This window comes from Pan paniscus, chromosome 6 (assembly GCF_029289425.2).
Source record: "Pan paniscus chromosome 6, NHGRI_mPanPan1-v2.0_pri, whole genome shotgun sequence".
NCBI classification, from domain to species: Eukaryota; Metazoa; Chordata; class Mammalia; order Primates; family Hominidae; genus Pan; species Pan paniscus.
Window position 1 is genome coordinate 11,320,362 of NC_073255.2, and position 21,619 is coordinate 11,341,980.

Sequence of the window (21,619 nt, forward strand, 5' to 3'; positions counted from 1 at the left end):
TGCCTCCCTGCCACAATGGCATTTAGAGACAATAAAAATGAGTAACCAGGGAGGATATGTATGCATGTGTGTATGACTCTGGGTGTGTGTGTGTGTGTGTCTGTACATATACATATACCTATCTCTCTCTTTATATATAATCACATGTTACCTCAGCCCATCTGGTCTTTCCACATAGTTCAAATAAACAGGACTGACAAATTTCCACCAGTGAAAATCTCTACAAGCCTAAGAATAAATTTAGCTGATCTTCAAGCCTGTTTACACATTACCAGATTGATTCTGTGTTTTTTGGCAAATGTTCCACCGAAGACTCTACCCTTTAAAATGTTTAAATTATTTGCCTAGATACTGCATAAAGACATTTTCATTCTACTTTTTATCAAGAGGATAGCTTGAAAAACAACAATTCTGCAGCATGTGCACTGCGGTGCTCAAGGAGGGCATGCAATGTGCACTGAAAGGAAAAAATAGCTTCCAAAAAAAGGAAGTGAGCTTTTTAATGTCAACGATAAATGTGGCAAAATATAATGCTGCAAAAATAAGGGAAACTAAAGGTTTTTTTTTTTTTTTTTTTTTTTTTTTTTGAGACAGGGTCTCACTCTGTTTTCCAGACTGGAGTGCACTGGTGTGATCATACCACACTGCAGCCTTGAACTCCTGGGCTCAAGGATTCCTCTCACCTCAGCCTCCCAAGTAGCTGGGACCACAGGCGTGCACCACCATGCCCGGCTAGTTTTTTTCACTTTTTGTAGAGACAGGATTTTGCTATGTTGCCCAGGCTGGTCTTGAACTCCTGGGCTCAAAGGATGGACCTGCCTTGGCCTCCCAAATGCTGGGATTACAGGAGTCGGGCACCACAACTGGCCTATTTTATTTGATTTATTTAAAAAATGTTAATCCCAGCACTTTGGGAGGCCGAGGTGGGCAGATCACCTGAGGTCAGGAGTTCGAGACCAGCCTGGCCAAAATGGTGAAAACCCCTGTCTACTAAAAATACAAAAATTAGCTGGGCATGGTGACGTGCACCTGTAATCCCAGCTACTCAGGAGGCTGAGCCTGGGGAATCACTTGAACTCGGGAGGCGGAGGTTGCAGGAGGCGAGATCATGCCATTGCACTCCAGCCTGGGCAACAAGAGCGAAACTCCATCTCAAATAAAAAGAAAAAAAAAGATTTAGTACTGCAACCTTTTTTTTTTTTTTTTTGAGACGGGGTCTTGCTCTGTCGCCCAGGCTGGAGTGCAGTGGCTCGATCTCGGCTCACTGCAAGCTCCGCCTCCTGAGGTCACGCCATTCTCCCGCCTCAGCCTCCCCCGAGTAGCTGGGACTACAGGCGCCCGCCACTACGCCTGGCTGATGTTTTGTATTTTTAGTAGAGACGGGGTTTCGCCGTGTTAGCCAGGATGGTCTCGATCTGCTGACCTCGTGATCCGCCCGCCTCGGCCTCCCAAAGTGCTAGGATTACAGGCATGAGCCACCGCGCTTGGCCTACTGCAACCATTTTTAAATGTATAGTTCAGCGGCGTTAAATACATTCACTTTGTCTGCAACCGTCGCTACCGTCCATCACCTCCCTTTGTCTTCATTTTCAGACTCACCAGTAGGGGGCGGACGGAGACAGCACATCAGCCTCGACCCCCACGCCTCCTCTCCCGCGCATGCGCGTCTTACCTGCCAAAAAGAAAGGTGTCAAGGGCGTGTCCAGGGGCGGGGCCTGTGGGCCGCGCAGGCGCGTGGCTGGCTTTGTGACGTCAGGCTGCGCGGCCAGGCTGGTACAGGCAGCTGCTAGCTGAGGCACTTCTCCGAGCGTGACGTGCGGACTCCGCTCCACTGCGGCCCGCCCGCCCGCCGGTCTAGCCGCCGCCTCCCTCGCTCCCTGAGCGCGCCAGGCGAGGGTCAGCTGCCGGGGCGACGCGGCGCGGAGAGGGCGGGCGGGCGGGCTGTGGGAGCGCCGGTCTCTATATGGCGGCGGCTCTGTCGGGCCTGGCTGTCCGGCTCTCGCGCTCGGCCGCCGCTCGCTCCTATGGGGTCTTCTGCAAGGGGCTGACGCGCACGCTGCTCATCTTCTTCGACCTGGCCTGGCGGCTGCGTATCAACTTCCCCTACCTCTACATCGTGGCTTCCATGATGCTCAACGTCCGCCTGCAGGTGGGTGAGCCGTGCCTGCCCGGCCCCCGGCCCTCCCCGAGCGCCCGCCTCGCCCGCGGGATGCAGACGCCACGGCAACTGCCACTGCCTAGAAGCTGAGTGTATGTCAAGCACCGTGCATTTTCCCGTGCGACCCTACTTTGGGGAGATCCACTGAGGTGGTCCTTATCCCCGTTCTGCAAACGCGGCACTGGGGGTCAGGTTAAGCGACTTGCCTTGGGGAAGGTCCCGCAGCTCGGGAGGTGGGGTCCGAGACTGCATGGGCTGGAAAGGTGTTGAAGAGGACCTTTATTAAATGTTGGGTGAATCTTCTAGTTCCCAAACTTTGCAACCTCCCCCTTTTTTTTAATTGTAAAGACGGGTCTCGGCCGGGCGCGGTGGCTTACTCCTGTAATGCACTTTGGGAGGCTGAGGCGGGCGGATCACCTGAGGTCAGGAGTTCGAGACCAGCCTGATCAACACGGAGAAACCCCGTCTCTACTAAAAATACAGAATTAGCCGGGCGTGGTGGCGCGTGCCTGTAATCCCAGCTACTCGGGAGGCTGAGGCGGCAGAATCGCTGGAACCTGGGAGGCCGCAGGTTGCGGTGAGCCGAGATCGCTCCATTGCGCTCCAGCCTGGGCAGCAAGAGGGAAACTCCATCTGAAAAATAATAATAATAATAATAATAAAGGGGTCTCGTTATGTTGCCCAGGCTGGTCTCGAACTCCTGGCCTCAAGAGATCCTCCCATCTTGGCCTCCCAGTGCTGGGATTATAGGCATGAGCCACCACATCTGGCCTGCATAGACGTTTTATGTTATCCTTGAAGCTAAAAATGGATTGGAAGTTAACAGCGTTTTGATAAATGTACCGTAATTTGGCCAGAGGTGGAACTGAGTTGTGAGGGTGAAGACCAGGGAAAATAAAGTGGAAGAGGTGGAAGCACAAAACGTCTCAGAGGCCTGGAACCATTCAGCTGATGTTAGAGTATGCTCACACCCCAGCACCCTGGAGACCGCCTTTGCTATAAAAAATTGGTATCTCTTTTTTTTTTTTTTTCCCTGAGACAGAGTCTTACTCTTGCCCAAGCTGGAGTGCGGTGGCGCCATCTCAGCTCACTGCAACCTCTGCCTCCCGAGTTCAAGCGATTCTCCTGACTCAGCCTCCTGAGTAGCTGGGACTACAGGTGCCCGCCACCACGCCGGGCTAATTTTTGTATTTTTAAGTAGAGTTGGGTTTTCACCATGTTGGCCAGGCTGGTCTCAAAATCCTGACTTCAAGTGATCTGCCCGCCTCGACCTCCCAAAGTGCTGGGATTACAGGCGTCAGCCACAGCGCCCAGCCAAGAGACTGATATTTCTACATCCGTTGAATTCCAGTTGCCTTTTTCTTTCTTTTATATTTTCCTTTTTGGTAGAGACAGGGTCTTCCCATGTTGCCAAGGCTGGTCTTGAACTTCTGGCCTCAAGTGATCCTCCTGCCTTGCCCTCCCAAAGCACTAGGATTATAGTCAGAACCCAGTGAGCCCAGCCTCAGATGACTTTTTCTAGTGGAAGGAAAGGTTGTCAACTCGAGAATTCTTTCTCAAAGAAAGCTGGCCAAGTCCTGAGCCCCTCTTGCATTCCATTTGCATACCTCTGTGCTGAAGGAGGGACCCTCCTTTGGGGTGTTTACAGTTGGACGGTCCTTGGGTTGCTCCCTGGCGTGCAGAATGAACCAGTCTGAGCAGTAGAACCACCACACTGCAGGTGCCGTCCCTTTCTAACGTCGGTTTGGCCATATCAAAGTATGATTGTCCCAGTAGCAGGTCTTCAGGTGGCTGGTGCCTGACACAGGTGATGATAATTAACATGAAACCTAACACCGGCTGTTGATCCAAATTGAGTTAAGATGGCTGGGCGCAGTAGCTCACTCCTGTAAGTAATCCCAACACTTTGGGAGGCCAAGGTGTCTGCGTCGCTTAAGCTCAGGAATTTGAGACCACCCTGGGCTACAGGGTGAAACCCTGTCTCTACTAAAATACAAAAAATTAGCTGGGCATGGTGGCCGGGCAGTGGTGGCGTGCACCTGTAGTCCCGGCTGCTTGTGGGGCTCAGGTGGGAGGATCGCTTGAGCCTGGGAGGCAGAGGTTGCAGTGAGCCGAGATTGTGCCACTGCACTCCAGCCTGGGCGACAGTGAGATTCTGTCTCAAGTAAATGAGTTGAGATTAACTGGCCTCTTTATTTTGAGGTCCAAATTGAGGTACTTTCATGTGATCAAGGGCTTGTAGCATTCTGAAATTATACCTGATTAGAGGGGTCAAAACCTCCACCAGGTAGCTTGAATTGAGTGAAGGGTGCTCCTGTGTCAGGTCAGGGGACTGGTAAACGAGAAGGCCTGAGCCCTCCCCAGTTACCGCCTTCGGAAATAGGGGCCCAGTATTTGCCGTATCTAGTCAGCACCAAGAGAAATCAGAAGTCAAGATTTTTAGATTTCCAATCCGGATTTTTAAAAAACAAACTTTGGCTGGGCATGGTGTCTCATGCCTGTAATCCCTGTATATTGGGAGGCTGAAGCAGGCGGATCACTTGAGGTCAGGAGTTTAAGACCAGCCTGGACAATATGGCAAAACCCCATCTCTACTAAAAGTACAAAAATTAGGCAGGTGTGATGGTGCACGCCTGTAATCCCAGCTACATGGTAGGCTGAGGCAGGAGAATCACTTGAACCCAGGAGATGGAGGTTGCAGTGAGCCAAGATCACCCTACTGCACTCCAGCCTGGGAAACACAGCGAGACTCTGTCTCAAAAAAAAAAATAATAATAATAATAACCACCACCAAAAAAACAGATTTTAAAAAAAGAAACTTTGAGGGCAAAACAAAAAGTGTCTGCAGGCTGTATTTGGCTCCTGTACTCCCCTTTTTGTCTAGAGTAACGTAATTTGCAGTCATTTGTAAAAATCACAAGAATGGCTGTAAGAGAAAACCTGCTACATGATGCTGTTTTGGTGAAAATTGGTATGCTTTTTACCATTGAAACAGTTACCTTTTTCATATATCTGCTTCTCTATTTATAACCACCTCTCTAGTCTACCCTACTGTATCCACTCGCCTGGACTTTGTAGTATCTGCCATCTCCACCAAGCAATCAGAGGCAACTTCTAAAAAACAAATCAGATCGAGGGCTGGGTGTGGTGGCTCATGCCTATAATCCCAGCACTTTGGGAGACTGAGGTGAGAGGATCACTTGAGCCCAGGAGTTCCAGACCAGCCTGGGCAACACAGCAAGACCCCAGTCTGTACAAAAAATAAATTAGCCGGGTGTCGTGGTGCGTGCCTGTAATCCCAGCTACTTGGGAGGCAGAGGTGGGAGGATCGCTTGAGCCAAGGAGGCCGAAGATGCAGTGAGCCGTGATCATGACGATGCACACCAGCCTGGGCAACAGAGTGAGACTCTGTCTCTAAAATTAACAACAAGAAAAACACATAACCTCCCATAAATCTGATCATGTCATTTCTAAAAGAAAGCTAAACTCTGGCCGGGCGCGGTGGCCGGGCGTGGTGGGATTTACGCCTGTAAATCCCAGCTCTTGGAGAGGCTGAGGCAGGCAGATCACCTGAGGTCAGGAGTTTGAGACCAGCATGGCCAACATGGTGAAACCCCATCTCTACTAAAATACAAAAATTATCCGGGCATGGCGGCATGCGCCTGTCATCCCAGCTATTTGGGAGGCTGAGGCAGGAGAATTACTTGAACCCTGGGAGGTGGAGGTTACAGTGAGCCAAGTTTGTGCCACTGCACTCCAGCCTGGGCAACACAGTGAGACTCCGTCTCCAAAAAAATAATAATAAAATTTAAAAAAAAGAATTGAGTGGGCCAGGTGCCGTGACTCACCCCTGTAATCCCAGCACTTTGGGAGTCCAAGGTGGGAGGATCACTTGAACTGAGGAGTTTGAGACCAGCCTGGGCAACAGGGCGAAACTCCGTCTCTACAAAAAATACAAAAATTAGCTGGGCGTGGTGGTGCATGCCTGTAATCCCAGCTACTTGGGAGACTGAGGTGGATCACTTGAGGCCAGAAGGTCGAGGAGGCAGTGAGCTATAATTGTGCCACTGTACTCCAGGCTGGGCAACAGAGCAAGACCCTGTCTGTAAAAAAAGACACAAGTGTGAAGATTGTAGGCTTGGGCTTGACCAAGTGCAACAAGCAGCCATGTCACATCGTGGGGGTGGGGAGTGGGGTGTCTGTCTTCTTGGCCTTGATATTTACCTCTGCTACTTTAAACTCCCCTGCAGCTTTTAGAGTTTTTGTTCATTTGTGAAAAAACACTAACTTACCTGATTTGAAGTTTTAATTTTTGTGGCTTTCTGGTAAAGGGAGGTGCAACAGGAAATAGAATCTGAAGGAATAAGGGGGACAGCCCCACGCCTTTTTTTTTTTTTTTCTTTTTCTTCAGAACATGCTTTACCCTCGCTTGAGGCCAGGAGCTTGAGAAGCCTGGGCAACATAGTGAGACACCATCACTACAAAACATTAAAAATTAGTTGAATGTAGTGGTGCATGCCTGTAGTCCCAGCTACTTGGGAGGCTGAGGTGGGAGGATCACCTGTGCCTGGGAGTTCAAGGCTACAGTAAGCTATGATCCCACCACTGCTCTCCAGAATGGGTGACAGAGTGAGACTAAAAAGAAAAAGCCATACCCATCCTCTTCATTGCAGGAATGTTAGAATCTGTTTCACGAGTAATAAGGCCTAAAGAACTCCATTTTCCAAATTTGTTTAGGGAGCCCCTCCCCCCTAGATCTCTAGTTTGTAGGGCAGTGAGGCATTTTAAGGAGGTTAATACCTCTTTAGGATGAAAGATGATTAAATGAGAAAATTATGCAGACAGTTGTATACTGAGAATGGTTATGATTTTAAAATACTATTTGCAAGCAAGCCTTAATCTCCTGGAGTTGTTAGCATCCTTCTTATTTATACAGAATCTGAAATACAAGGCAGTTAAATGGAATCAATACCAAATACTAAATTTAGTAAAAGCAAGATTAAAAATGGTACTGTGAATCTGCTATAATTTAACAAGTCATGCCTACAACTTTTCAGTTATATGGCCTGTGGGAAGAATCAAGTGTTTCTTAGTCCTAGATCATATATATAAAATTATTATTATTTTTTGAGACGGAGTTTCGCTCTTGTTGCTCAGGCTGGAGTGCAGTGGTGTGATTTCGGATCACTGCAACCTCCGCTTCCCAGGTTCAATCGATTCTCCTGCCTCAGCCTCCTGAGTAGCTGGGATTACAGGTGCCTGGTACCACGCCCAGCTAATTATTGTATTTTTAGTAGAGACGGGGCTTCACCATGTTGGCCAGGCTGGTCTTGAACTCCTGACCTCAGGGGATCCACCCTCCTCGGCCTCCCAAGGTGCTGGGATTACAGGTGTAAGCCAGTGCACCTGGCCAATTTTTTTTTTCTTTTCTCTTTCTCTTTCTTTCTTTTTTCTTTTTTTTTTTTTTTTTGAGAAAGCGTCTTCCTCTGTCATCCAGGCTGGAGTGCAGTGGTGCGATCATAGCTCACTACAGCCTCCAGCTCCTGGACTCAAGCCATCCTCCCACTTCAGCCTTCTGAGTAGCTGGGGCTACAGGCATGTGCCACCATGCCTGGTTGATTTTTTCATTTTTTGTCTAGACGGGGTCTCACTATGTTGCCCAGGGTGGTCTCGAACTCCTGGCCTCAACTAATCCTCCTGCCTCAGCCTCCCAAAGTGCTGAGATTACAAGTGTGAGCCATCATACCTGGCCCTGCTTAGTCTTTTGTTTTTGTCTTTTATGTCTTTTTATGTTGGACTTTTGGGTTGCTTTCACTTTTTGGCTATTGTGAATAATGTTACTACGAACATTTGCATGTAAGCTTTGTGTGGACATCGGTTTTTATTTCTCTTGGTTGTATACTTAGAGCAGAATTCATGGATCATATGTAACTCCTCTAACCATTTCAAAAAGATCACTTTTTTTTTTGAGACAGAGTCTCGCTCTGTCACCCAGGCTGGAGTGCAATGGCATGATCTCGGCTCACTGCAACTTCTGACTTCTGGGTTCAAGTGATTCTCCTGCCTCCCGAGTAGCTGGGATTACAGGTGCCTACCACCATGCCCAGCTAATGTTTGTATTTTTAGTAGAATCGGGGTTTTGCCATGTTAGCTGGGCTGGTCTCCAGCTCCTGGGCTCAAGAGATCCACCTGCCTCGGCCTCCCAGAGTGCTGGGATTACAGGTGTGAGCCACCGCACCCAGCCTAGACACTGTTTCTGTAAGACAGAAAGAGAGAGAGAGAAAGAGAAAGTAAGAAACAAAGAAAAAGAAAGAAAAAAGAAAGGAAAGAAAATGAAGCTTTAAGAAGAGACTGTCTGCTTGGTATACCAACCTAATACCAGCACCTAGAACAGCACCTGGCACCTGGCGTAGGGTAAGTTCTTAATGAGTGATTGCTCATTGAATGTGTGGCAGAAAATCTTTAGAATCTTGAATCAAAGGTTTTCAGCACTTGCAATTTTTTTTTTGAGATGGAGTCTTGTTCTTGTCACCCAGGCTGGAGTGCAATGGTGTGATCTTGGCTCACTGTGGCCTCCACTTCTCGGGTTCAAGTGATTCTCCTGCCTCAGCCTCCCAAGCAGCTGGGATTACAGGTGCCCACCACCATGCCTGGGTAATGTTTGTATTTTTAGTAGAGACAGAGTTTCACCATGATGGCCAGGCTGGTCTTGAACCCCTGACCTCAGGTGATCTACCCACCTTGGCCTCCCAAAGTGCTGGGATTACAGGGGTGAGCCACTGCGCCTGGCGCGCACTCATAATTTTTTTTTTTTTTTTTTTTTGACAGAGTCTTGCTCTGTGGCCCAGGCTAGAGTGCGGTGGCGCGATCTCAGCTCACTGCAAGCTCCACCTCCTGGGTTCACGCCATTCCCCTGCCTCAGCCTCCCGAGTAGCTGGGACTACAGGCTCCCACCACTACACCTGGCTAATTTAAAAAAAAATGTTTTTTAGTAGAGGCAGGGTTTCACCACGTTAGCCAGGATGACAGTGCTCATAATAATAATAATAATTATTATTATTATTTTTTTGAGACGGAGTCTTGCTCTGTCACCCAGGCTGGAGTAAAGTGGCGCGATCTCGGCTCACTGCAAGTTCCGCCTCCCGGTTCACACCATTCTCCTGCCTCAGCCTCCTGAGTAGCTGGGACTACAGGCGCCCGCCACCACGCCCAGCCAATTTTTTGTATTTTCGTAGAGACGGGGTTTCACCGTGTTAGCCAGGATGGTCTCAATCTCCTGACCTCGTGATCTACCCTCCTTGGCCTCCCAAAGTGCTGGGATTACAGGGGTGAGCCACTGTGCCTGGCCAGCACTCATTTTTTTTTTTTTTTTTGGGGCAGAGTCTTGCTGTGTCGCCCAGGCTGGAGTGCAGTGGCACGATCTCGGCTCACTGCAAGCTGCACCTCCTGGGTTCATGCCATTCCCCTGCCTCAGCCTCCCGAGTAGCTGGGACTGTAGGCTCCCACCACCACACCTGGCTAATTTTTTGAATTTTTTTTTTTTTTTTTTTAGTAGAGACAGGGTTTCACTGTGTTAGGCAGGATGACAGCGCTCATAATTTTTTTTTTTTTTTTTTTGAGATGGAGTCTCACTCTGTCGCCCAGGCTGGAGTGCAGTGGCGCCATCTCGGCTCACTGCAAGCTCCACCTCCCAGGTTCACGCCATTCTCCTGCCTCAGCCTCCCGAGTAGCTGGGACTATAGGTGCCCACCACCATGCCCGGCTAATTTTTTGTATTTTTAGTAGAGACAGGGTTTTACCGTGTTAGCCAGGATGGTCTCGATCTCCTGACCTCGTGATCCGCCCGCCTCGGCCTCCCAAAGTGCTGGGAATAATCCCACCACGCCCAGCCAGCACTCATAATTTTTTAAGTCATTGTCAACCTGCCCTCCTTCGAGTCTGTTATCCTGAATTCCCTCCCTGGCAATGTTGGGGAAGCTGTGGGTGGTCTGTATTTGCCCTTCAGCCAACTCCAGGTGCAGCACGGCCTCCGTGCTTCAGCTGACTCCAGGTATGGCACGGCCTCTGCCCTTCCACTGAAGTGTACTTACCCATGTTGGGGCTGTGTCTGTACACACATGCAGTGGTCGCTTCTCCGTCCTCCACCGCACCAACCTTCTCAGCAGCGTTTTGTCCTTCCCTGAAACACTTTTGGTCATGATGATGATAGTAGCTGCTGTTGATTCTGATCAACAGCAGCTGGGATGCCCTTAGGATGCTAGTCAGAGAAGAGTAGTCAGAGAAGATTCTGGCTGCTTCTCATACATCGAATCTTCACAGAATCCTGGGAGGGGCCGGGCGCGGTGGCTCATGCCTGTAATCCCAGCACTTTGGGAGGCCGAGGCGGGCGGATCACCTGAGGTCAGGAGTTTGAGACCAGCCTGGTCAACATGGAGAAACCCCATCTCTACTAAAAATACAAAAATTAGCTGGGCATGGTGGTGCATGCCTGTAATCCCAGCTACTCAGGAGGCTGAGGCAGGAGAATTGCTTGAACCCAGGAGGTGGAGGTTGCAGTGAGCTGAGATCGTGCAGCTGCACTCCAGCCTGGGCGGCAGAGTGAGACTCATTCTCCCTGCGGAAAGTCAGTTGCCTGACCCCGAGCTGGCACCCAGCCTCTGCACACTCTCCTCTCCTTGTGATCGCACCTGTGAGCATCCAGGGGACCGGGAGGGGGAGACAGGGCAGTGGTTAAGAGAGGGGTACGGCTGGGCACAGCGGCTCTTGCCTGTAATCCCAGCACTTTGGGAGGCTGAGGTGGGTGGATCATGAGGTCAGGAGATCGAGACCATGGTGAAACCCTGTCTCTCCTAAAAATACAAAACATTACCCAGGCGTGGTGGCGGGCGCCTATAGTCCCAGCTACTCTGGAGGCTGAGGCAGCGGAATGGCATGAACCTGGGAGGCGGAGCTTGCAATGAGCTGAGATCGCTCCACTGCACTCCAGCCTGGGCGACAGAGCGAGAGTCCGTCTCAAAAAAAAAAAAAAAAGAAAAAAAGAGGGGTACACAGCTGGTTTTATAGGGGCAGGTGATTTATTTTTTATGGAGATGGGGTCTTGCTATGTTGCCTAGACTGGTCTCAAACTCCTAGGCTCAAACGATCCTCCCACCTCGGCCTCCTGAGTAGCAGGGACCACAGGTGTGTGCACCACACCCAGCTAATTTTTTAATTTTTTGTAGAGATGGGGGTCTTGCTGTGTTGCCCAGGCTGGTCTCCAGCTCCTAGGCTCAAGTGATCTCCCCACCTCGGCCTCCCAAAGTACTGGGATTACAGGTGTGAGCCACCACACCTGGCCATCAGGTGTGATTTAGACGTGCCAAGTGGCGAGTAGCAGGAACTCAGTGATGTTAGTGTGTTCCTTGTGATCATGATTCAGCCTAATTTAGAAGTGGTGTAGTCATTGCTGTTTCTCCTCCTCTAGGCTGTGTGGAAATCCGGGGGTTTGTTTCTGCTACCTCCAGTCTGATCATTTGGGCCATGAGCACAGTGAGTTAAGGTGTGCTAGCGTTCACACCTGAGGGGTGTGGAGCCGGCCCATCTGGGAGCGTGTGTGAGCTCTCCTTGCGTGCAGCAGTCCCTCAAGGCCCACTGCGGCCCTGCTGGTTTTAGCTGTGTCTTCTCCCCTTTGGGACTAGCCTTGCCAGACCTCTTTCAGAAACATTGGGGCCAAGATATTTTTAGTTTACAAAGCAACAGCACCGTCATGCCCTGGAGGCCAGGAATAGCTTGGGTTAGGGAAGGTGAGGGTACAAGCACTCATGAGGGCAACAGCTAAGTAGGTCAGGCCATTGTTGTCCGGCAGGTCAGCTGGGAGGAAGGTGACCGCTTCTGTTGTGGTGAGGATCGGGTATACCTGGACAGCCTCGTTTCCCCTGGCACAGCGCCCCTGTGACCTCCCTGGCTTTGTGTTCAGCTTTTGTCATCTTTGGTGGGAGGCAGAGGGAGGTGTAGGCTGCAAGATTTACCCTCTGGAACCCAGGGCTACACTTTATTTTTCCTGAACCATGCTTTCTTGAAGACTCCTTCCATCATTCTGGTGGTCTCAGCTTTGGTAGCTACCTTTGTTTGTAATACCATCATTTACACTGTTTTTTAAATTTTGTAGAATTAACATGGCATGAGGAGGCCAAAAAGAGCTGATTTTCTATACACTTAGGCATGCTTTATCTGGTACAATATATCTCTAGCATACTGAGAAAAAACTGTGAAAAAACTCATAAATGACTTAAATATGCCTAGAAATTATTTAGAAGTTACTTGTGGCCATCAGAATACAGGTAATATGTATAACAGTCTAATACCAGAAGAGGTTAGTTGAGGGCTGTGAGCCAAAATGTTTTTGATAACCTGTTGAAGTCTTTTTGTGGCTGGGCATAGTGGCTCACGCCCGTAATCGCAGTGCTTTGGGAGGCTGAGCAGGTGGATCACCTGAGGTCAGGAGTTCGAGAGCAGTCTGGCCAACATGGTGAAACCATGTCTCTACTGAAAATACAAAAATTAGCTGGGCGTGGCAGCTGGTGCCTGTAGTCCCAGCTACTTGGGAGGGTGAGGCAGGAGAATTGCTTGAACCTGGGAGGCGGAGGTTGCAGTGAGCCAAGATTGCACCACTGCACTCCAGCCTGGGTGACAGAGCAAGACTCTGTCTCAAAATAAATAAATAAATAAATAAATAAATAAATAAATAAATAAATAACATTGAAATTTTTTTGATGAGAGAATTAAATAGTTTATTACTGAATACTAAAGTACTAGAAGAACTTCAGGGGACAGTTTATTCTATCATGATTGAATACATGTTTACCTTATTAAATGAATTTTTTTATGTTTCTGAGTTATAAAATAAGTGATTACTAATGGTACCTTATACTGCGTTAGTTTGCTAAGGAAAATGAAAAAAAATAATGGTACTGTATTTAAAGTACTTTAACACAATTCTAGAAATGTTTCACCTTTCTGAACAATGCTAAATCCTTGTACAAGGACTTATTAAAAATGGTTAGAAACTTAATTTTTCTGAGCACTGTCCCATATTATATGACCTGTTTTTCTTGAGAATTAAAATACTGGGCGGGCGCAGTGGCTCACGCCTGTAATCCCAGCACTTTGGGAGGCTGAGGCGGGTAGATCACCTGAGGTCAGGAGTTAAGAGACCAGCCTGGCCATCATGGTAAAACCCCATATCTACTCAAAATACAAAATTAATGGGCTGGCAAGGCTAGTCCCAAAGGGGAGAAGACACAGCTAAAACCAGCCAGGGCCACGGTGGCATACACCTGTAGTCTCAGCTACTTGGGAGACTGAAACAGGAGAGTTGCTTGAGTGCGGGAAGCAGAGGCTGCAGTGAGCTGAGATTGCGGCACTGCACTCCAGCCTGGGCGAGACAGAGAGAGACTCTTGTCTCAAAAAAAAAAAAAAAAAAAAAAGAATTAAAATACCTATTTCAACATATATTGAAATATATTTAGGAATCCTTCTGTTTAAGGATAATGTTCATACTTGGCACATTTTCATCAGCAAAATAAATGTAAGGTTTGAAAGAATATGGCCAGCCATGGTGGCTCACACCTGTAATTCCAGCACTTTGGGAGGCTGAGGTGGGTGGATCACTTGAGCCCAGGAGTTCAAGACCAGCCTAGGACATGGCAAAACATTGTCTCTACAAAAAATACAAAAAATTAGCTGGATGTGGTGGCACACACCTGTGGTTCCAGCTGCTTGGGAGGCTAAGGTGAGGTGATGACCCAAGCTTGAGGAAGTCGAGGCTGCAGTGAGCCGTGACTGTGCCATTGCACTCCAGCTTTTTTTTTTTTTTTTTTTTGGACAAAGTCTTGCTCTCTCTCTCAGGCTGGAGTACAGTGGTGCCATCTTGGGTCACGGCAGCCTCTGCTTCCTGGGCTCAAGTGATTCTCGTGTCTCAGCCTCCTGACTAATAGCTGGGATTATAGGCATGTGCAACCATACCCAGCTAATTTTTGTATTTTTAGTAGAGATAGGGTTTCCCTGTGTTGGCCAGGCTGGTCTCAAACTCCTGACCTCAAGAGATCTGCCCGCCATGGCCTCCCAAAGTGTTGGGATTACAGGCATGAGCCACCGTGCCTGGCCTGTATTCTTTTATGTGGTTCATATGTATACAGTTTTTTCTTTTCTTTTTTGAGTCACAGTCTTGCTCTAATTGCGCAGGCTGGAGTATAGTGGTGTGATCACAGCTTACTGCAGCCTTGAGCTTCTAGGCTCAAGCAATCCTCTCCCACCTCAGCCTCTCAAGTGACTGGGACTACAGGTGTGCACCACCACCCCCAGCTAATCTTTTAATTTTTTTTTTTTTTTTTTTTGAGGCAAAATCTCACTCTGTTGCCCAGGCTGGAGTGCAGTGGTGCTATCTTGGCTTACTGTAACCTCCGCCTCCCAGGTTCAAACGATTGTCCTGCCTCAGCCTCCTGAGTAGCTGGGACCACAGGTGCGCACCACCATGCCCCATTAATTTTTGTATTTTTAGTAGAGACGGGGTTTCACCGTGTAGACCAGGCTGATCTCGAACTCCTGTCCTCAAGTGATCCATCCGTCTTGGCCTCCCAGAGTGCTGGGATTACAGGTGTGAGCCACTGCTCCCGGCCACTCTTTTAAAATTTTTTTGTAGAGACAGGGTCTTGCTGTGTTGCCCAGGCTGGTCTCACACCCCTGGGCTCAAGCCATCCTTCTGTCTGTGCCTCCCAAAGTGTTGGGATGACAGGGCTGAGCCACTGCACCTGGCCTGGTTCAAATATATTTTAGTGAATTATATAGAATAATGGTCACAATTCTATCAGTAAAAACTTTTCAGCATGTCCCACAAGATATATATAAGTATTCATAAAGTGTATATTTTGCTCACTCAGAATATGATACATATTATAAAACATAGAAAATGTTAAAAGGGAGAAGAAAGAAGAATGAACTAAACCAAGACATTTTAATATTTTCTCACATATTAATAACGGCTAGGCTGGGCATGGAGGCTCACACCTGTAGTCCCAACACTTTGGGAGGCTGAGGCGGGCAGATCACCTGAGGTCAGGACATCAAGACCAGCCTGGCCAACATAGCAAAACACCATCTCTACTAAAAATACAAAAACTAAAATTAGCCAGGCGTGGTGGCGGGCGCTTGTAATCGCAGCTACGCAGGAGGTTGAGGCAGGAGAATCACTTGAACCCAGGAGGCAGAGGTTGTAGTGAGCCGAGATTGTGCCATTGCCCACCAGCCTGGGCAACAAGAGCGAGACTCCATTTAAAAAAAAAATAGCTGGGCATGGTGGTGGGTTCCTGTAATCCCAGCAGCTTGGGAGGCTGATGCAGGAGAATCGCTTGAACCCAGGAGGTGGAGGTTGCAGTGAGCTGAGATTGCACCACTACGGTCCAGCCTGGGTGACAGAGTGAGACTCTGTCTCAAAAAATAACCACTGGCTGGGTGCGGTGGCTCACACCTGTAATCCCACCACTTTGGGAGGCCAAGGCGGGTGGATCACCTGAGGTCAGGAGTTTGAGACCAGCCTGACCAACATGAAGAAACCCGTCTCTATTAAAAATACAAAATTAGCCAGGCGTGGTGGCACATGCCTATAATCCCAGCTACTCAGGAGGCTGAGGCAGGAGAATCACTTGAACCCAGGAGGTGGAGGTTGCAGTGAGTCGAGATCGTGCCATTGTACTCCAGCCTGGGTAACAAGAGTGAAACTCCATTTCAAAATAACTAACTAACTATCCAGGCTGGGCGTGGTGGCTCACGCCTGTAATCCTAGCACTTTGGGAGGCCAAGGCAGGTGGACTGCCTGAGCTCGGGAGTTTGAGACCAGCCTGGGCAACTTGTGGAACCCCGTCTCTACCAAAATATAAAAAATTAGCCGGGCGTGGCGGTGTGCACCTGTAGTCCCAGCTACTTGGGAGGCTGAGGCAGGAGAATTGTTGAACCCAGGAGGCAGAGTTTGCAGTAAGCTGTGATCCTGCCACTGCACTTCAGTCTGGGTGACAGAGTGAGACTCCATCTCTTTTTTTTTTTTTTGAGACAGAGCCTCTGGGACTCAAGCTGTTCTCCTGCCTCACCCTCCCGAGTAGCAGGGACTACAGGCATGCTCCACCATGCCCAGCTAATTTTTGTATTTTTAGTAGAGATGGGGTTTTACCATGTTGTTCAGGCTGGTCTTGAACTCCTGACCTCAGGTGATCCACCCATCTAGGCCTCCCCAAAGTGCTGGGATTACAGGCGTGAGCCACTGCACCCAGCCAGTCAACAACTTTAAAAAAATACTTTAGCTGGGTACAGTGGTACACACCTGTAATCCCAGCTACTCGGGAGGCTGATGTGGGAGGAGCACTTAAGAGACCAGGAGTTCGGCTGGGTGCGGTGGCTCACGTTTGTAATCCCAGCACTTTGGGAGGCCGAGGTGGGCGGATCACGAGGTCAGGAGATAGATTCCATCCTGGCTAACATGGTGAAACCCCATCTCTACTAAAAATACGAAAAATTAGCCGGGTGTGGTGGCGGGTGCCTGTAGTCCCAGCTACTCGGGAGGCTGAGGCAGGAGAATGGCGTGAACCCGGGAGGTGGAGCTTTTAGTGAGCTGAGATAGCGCCACTGCACTCCAGCCTGGGCAAAAAAAGAGCAAGACTCTGTCTCAAAAAAAAAAAAAAAAAAGAGGCCAGGAGTTCGAGACCACTCTAGGCAACATGGGGAGACCCTGTCTCTATTAAAAAAAAAAAAGACACTTGTTCTTCAAGTCACCTACTTGGATCTCTTCGAAGTGCACTTTCCTTTCTCACTCTAGAGCTTTGTAATAAACTTCTGTTCCTGCTCTGAAAAAAAAAAAAATTTGCCAGGTATGGTGGTGCCTGCCTGTAGTCCCAGTGACACAGGAGGCTGAATTAGGAGGATTGCTTGAGCCCAGAAGTTAAAGGCTGCAGTGAGCTGTGATCACGCCATTGTCCTCCAGCCTGGGTGGCAGAGTGAGACCTCGTCTCAAAAACAGCAACAACAACAATATGAAACTTTAGTCTGTCCCTCCTTATGATCACAGCCTTCTTTCTTTCTTTTTCCTGCTCTGTGGAACAGCCTCCTAACTAGTGTGTCTATTCTGAACCATTTGCAGTCTGTCCATCACAGTGTATCCAGAATAATTTATCTGAAATGCAAATCCAGCCATCCTGTCCTTGCTGAAGCTTCTCGGCTGGCTGCAATCACCGGCTCCCTGTGACATGGCCCGGGGTCTCTTTCTCTAAACTCTCCCTGCTTTCTCCTTCAGCCTCTAATAATAATTGCATCCTTCATTTTCTCCCCAGTGTTTTTTTTTTTTTTTTTTTGATTTTTTATTTGAGATGGAGTCTTGCTTTGTCGCCAGGCTGGAGTGCAGTGGTGGGATCTCGGCTCACTGCAACCTCTGCCTCCCGGGTTCACGCAATTCTCTCGCTTCAGCCTCCCTGGTAGCTGGGATTACAGGCACCCGCCAGCACGTCTGGCTGTTTTCTATTTTTAATAGAGACAGGGTTTCACCATGTTGACCATGCTTGTCTTGAACTGCTGACCTCATGATTTGTCCGCCTTGGCCTCCCAAAGTGCTGGGATTACAGGCATGAGCCACTGCGCCTGGCCAAAATTTATAACAAATCTTAATGCGGTTATACATCCATTTAGCATTAAGAGTCTCCTAGTTCCATAAGATTAGAGAAACAGCAGTTTCCTACCTGGCATTTCTCCATCTCCGTCAGCCACTTTGAGCTGTAGCTGATCCTTTCAGTGTTGCTGCTTTTTAATTTTAATTTTTATTTTTTGAGACAGGGTCTGACTCCATTGCCCAGGTTGGAGGGCAGAGTGACTCGATCTCAGCTCACTGCGACCTCTGCCTCCCAGGCTCAAGCAATCCTCCCACATCAGCCTCCTGAGAATCTGGGACTATAGCTGCTGAGTTTACAAGCATGAGCCACCACGCCTGGCTGAGGGTGGTGGTGTTTTTTAAGTGAACACATCATGTGTCAAAATTACATTTAACTTGTCAATAAGGGAACTAATATGATGTTACAACCAGTTTAAAGGAAAATTCAGACAACACTCGAAAGTGAGTTTACAGATAGATGCAAAGCTGGTCAGTATCCATAGGGCAGTAATCAGTACATTCCATGAGACTAATTTAATTAGTTTAATTAAGCTAATTAGACTATTTTCTTTGGACAGGAACTTTTTTGCCTTACTCTTAAGGTTTTGGGCAAATGACAGGGTTGTAAAGCAGCTCAGAGACAATGAAGGTGCTGGTCCCTATAAAATTACATAACCTGAAGGATGCACTAGGTAGCATGCCCAGTCATGTTATTTTTTGTTCATTTCAAAGCCTTTTTGCAATTTTTTTTTTTTTTTTCCGTGAGATGGAGTCTAGCTCTGTCGCCCAGGCTGGAGTGCAGTGGCATGATCTCGGCTCACAGCTACTTCCACCTCCTGGGTTCAAGCGATTCTCCGACCTCAGCCTCCCGACTAGCTGGGATTACAGACACCTGCCATCACACCTGGCTAATTTCACCTGGCCAACATGGCGAACCCTCATCTCTACTAAAAATACAACAAACGAATTAGCTGGGCATGGTGGCAGGCACCTGTAATCCCAGCTACTCAAAAGGCTAAGGCAGGAGAATCGCTGGAACCTGAGAGGTAGTGGTTGCAGTGAGCCGAGATCGTGCCATTGCACTCCAGCCTAGGCAACAAGAGCGAAACGCCATCTCAAAAAAAAAAAAAAAAAGCCTCTATTATTTGCTAATTTGAGGGTGGGGAACTAAGCCCACGAAATGTTCTCCACTAGGCCGGGCGTGGTGGCTCACGCCTGTAATCCCAGTACTTTGGGAGGCCAAGGCGAGTGGATCATGAGGTCAGGAGATGGAGACCATCGCAGCTAACTTGGTGAAACCTTGTCTCTATTAAAAATACAAAAAATTAGCGGGCTTGGTGGCATGCAACTGGTCGCCCAGCGTGGGCGACAGAGCAAGACTCTGTCTCAAAAAAACAAAAACCATAATACGGCTGGGCATGGTGGCTCACACCTGTAATCCCAGCACTTTGGGACGCTGAGGTGGGTGGATCACCTGAGGTCAGGAGTTGAAAACCAGCCTTACCAATATGGTGAAACCCTGTACTGGAGACTGTCATAAAGATCTCAGTGTTTGTTAGGAAATATTTGGTGGGTGTAGATGCTCTTAAGACCCATGTGTCTTCATTTTAGAACTTTAATTTGATTCCCTTTTCTAGGTTCATATTGAGATCCATTGAAGGCCCTCCCAGACTGACGAAGGCGTGACCTCAGGCCCACCGCATCCAAGAACACAAAGCATGAGGGACAGAAGAGGGCCCCTCGGCACCTGCCTGGCACAAGTGCAGCAGGCCGGAGGAGGTGACTCGGACAAGCTATCATGCAGCCTTAAGAAAAGAATGCCGGAGGGCCCTTGGCCTGCAGATGCACCCTCCTGGATGAATAAGCCTGTGGTTGATGGAAATTCACAAAGTGAGGCATTATCACTGGAAATGAGAAAGGATCCGAGCGGGGCTGGCCTCTGGCTTCACAGTGGCAGCCCAGTGCTTCCATATGTGAGAGAATCAGTAAGAAGAAATCCAGCCTCAGCAGCCACTCCGAGCACAGCCGTGGGTTTGTTCCCTGCTCCAACAGAGTGTTTTGCTCGGGTGTCCTGCAGTGGTGTTGAAGCTCTGGGGCGGCGAGACTGGCTGGGAGGAGGGCCCAGGGCCACTGACGGCCACAGAGGACAGTGCCCCAAAGGAGAGCCTCGGGTGTCACGACTGCCACGCCATCAAAAACTGCCAGAAATGGGAAGTTTCCAGGAAGACCCACCAAGTGCTTTTCCCAAGGGTCTGGGCTCTGAGTTGGAACCCGCTTGCCTGCACTCCGTCCTGTCTGCAACACTGCACGTGTATGCCGAAGTGCTCCTGAGTGAGGAGACAAAACGCATTTTCCTTGACCGTTTAAAGCCCATGTTTTCAAAGCAAACAATAGAATTCAAGAAAATGCTTAAAAGCACCTCAGATGGTCTGCAGATAACACTGGGGTTACTGGCTCTGCAACCTTTTGAATTAGCAAATACATTATGCCATAGTTAAGGTACAAGCAGAACAATACCAATAGATTAATTTTAAGAGTTGTCTTAGAATGATTTCTTTCGCATTAAGTCTGGATGCAAACTGTGCAGCCCTTAGGTTCCTGCTGTAGTTTTGTACGACCTGGCAGACTTAAAGTAAATTGAGTTTAAATTCAAAGCCGGTTGATGCGGAAGGAACTTTTTTGGCATGTGTTAAATTGTGCTTTAAAAGACATATACAGAATTGGGAAACATTTCAGGAGATGATCATAGCCTGTATAAATACCAGATTAGAACATACGGATTTACCATGAAGTTCTGTCTTCAACATCCATTCTAAAGGGCTACTGTCCCAAATCCTGTGTGTCCTTTTGACTTGTCTGATCACCCAATGGAAGTGGATACTTGTAAAGTCTACACCACTGTACCTGGCGTTAAATCTTGCTGAATTCGTGGTAAGCTGTTACCATGTCTACATTTTGTAGAATGATTTTGGTCGGCAGCAAAATTCGATTTCACTTCTCACACCCCTTTCCCTCCACTTGAAATGCAGTTTAGACGAGGCCCTGTGGTGAAAGTTGCAGTATTAAGTTTACCTTTAGAAGATCCCTTCTCAAACTCAGAACCCTAGCAGTGTTACCTTAAACAAAAATGAGCTCGAGAAAAAAGTAGCTCAGTTACAGAGAAGCAAATCGAGTTATTTCCCACATAAAAAGTTTCCCAGATTCTAAGAATTGCAGTATCCTGTACCCTAAAATTTTTCAAGGTGACTCCTGTTGTCGTCTGTTGATAACTTTAATAAAGGTCATTTAGGGACATAAGTTTTTAAAGACTCCCAAAGTGAGACTTAAACATTTTCGGGATTATCGATTGCATATATCAGTTTATGTTGTGTGCTGAATTACTATGCCATGTGCTATTTTAGTGTTTGGGGAAAATGAAAAATAAAATTTGTTCTTTAGCTTAATAAATATGTCTTATTTTATATGTGTGGTCTTGGTTCTTCTTGTGTTTTTATTAATGCCGTCGTCGTCCTGATAGTTTTTATTATTTGAGACAGGGTCTTGCTCTGTCGCTCAGGCTGGAGTGCAGTGGAGTGATCATAGCTTACTATAAACTTGAACTCCTGGGCTCTAGCAATCCTCCCACCTCAGCCCCCTAAGTTGCCAGGACAACAGTTGCATGCCACTGTGGACAGCTATTTTTTTTTGAGACGGAGTTTCACTCTTGTTGCCCAGGCTGGAGTGGAATAGCCTGATCTCAGCTCACTGCAACCTCCACCTCCGGGGTTCAAGTGATTCTCCTGCCTCAGCCTCCCAAG

General features: G+C 48.2%; 1 protein-coding gene across 2 annotated transcripts; it reads left to right on the forward strand.

Moving 5' to 3' along the window:
* Nucleotides 1-1,720: 1,720 nt before the first annotated feature.
* On the forward strand, nucleotides 1,721-21,283 carry SMIM10L3 (small integral membrane protein 10 like 3). Of its 2 annotated transcripts, none has more exons than XM_008958399.7 (2): nucleotides 1,721-2,250; nucleotides 19,460-19,591. In XM_008958399.7, exon 1 carries the CDS (start codon nucleotides 1,964-1,966, stop codon nucleotides 2,246-2,248), a length of 285 nt encoding a protein of 94 aa, XP_008956647.5. In that variant the 5' UTR covers nucleotides 1,721-1,963; the 3' UTR covers nucleotides 2,249-2,250; nucleotides 19,460-19,591. The 2 variants fall into 2 exon arrangements, with proteins under 2 accessions (XP_008956647.5, XP_003832996.4); XM_003832948.5 differs by having other exon boundaries at nucleotides 1,734-2,149; nucleotides 19,460-21,283.
* Nucleotides 21,284-21,619: the final 336 nt, after the last annotated feature.

What these genes read in the sequence shown, in the direction of transcription:
- SMIM10L3 (XM_008958399.7), top strand. Translation starts at nt 1,964, where the DNA reads ATGGCGGCGGCTCTGTCGGGCCTGGCTGTCCGGCTCTCGCGCTCGGCC.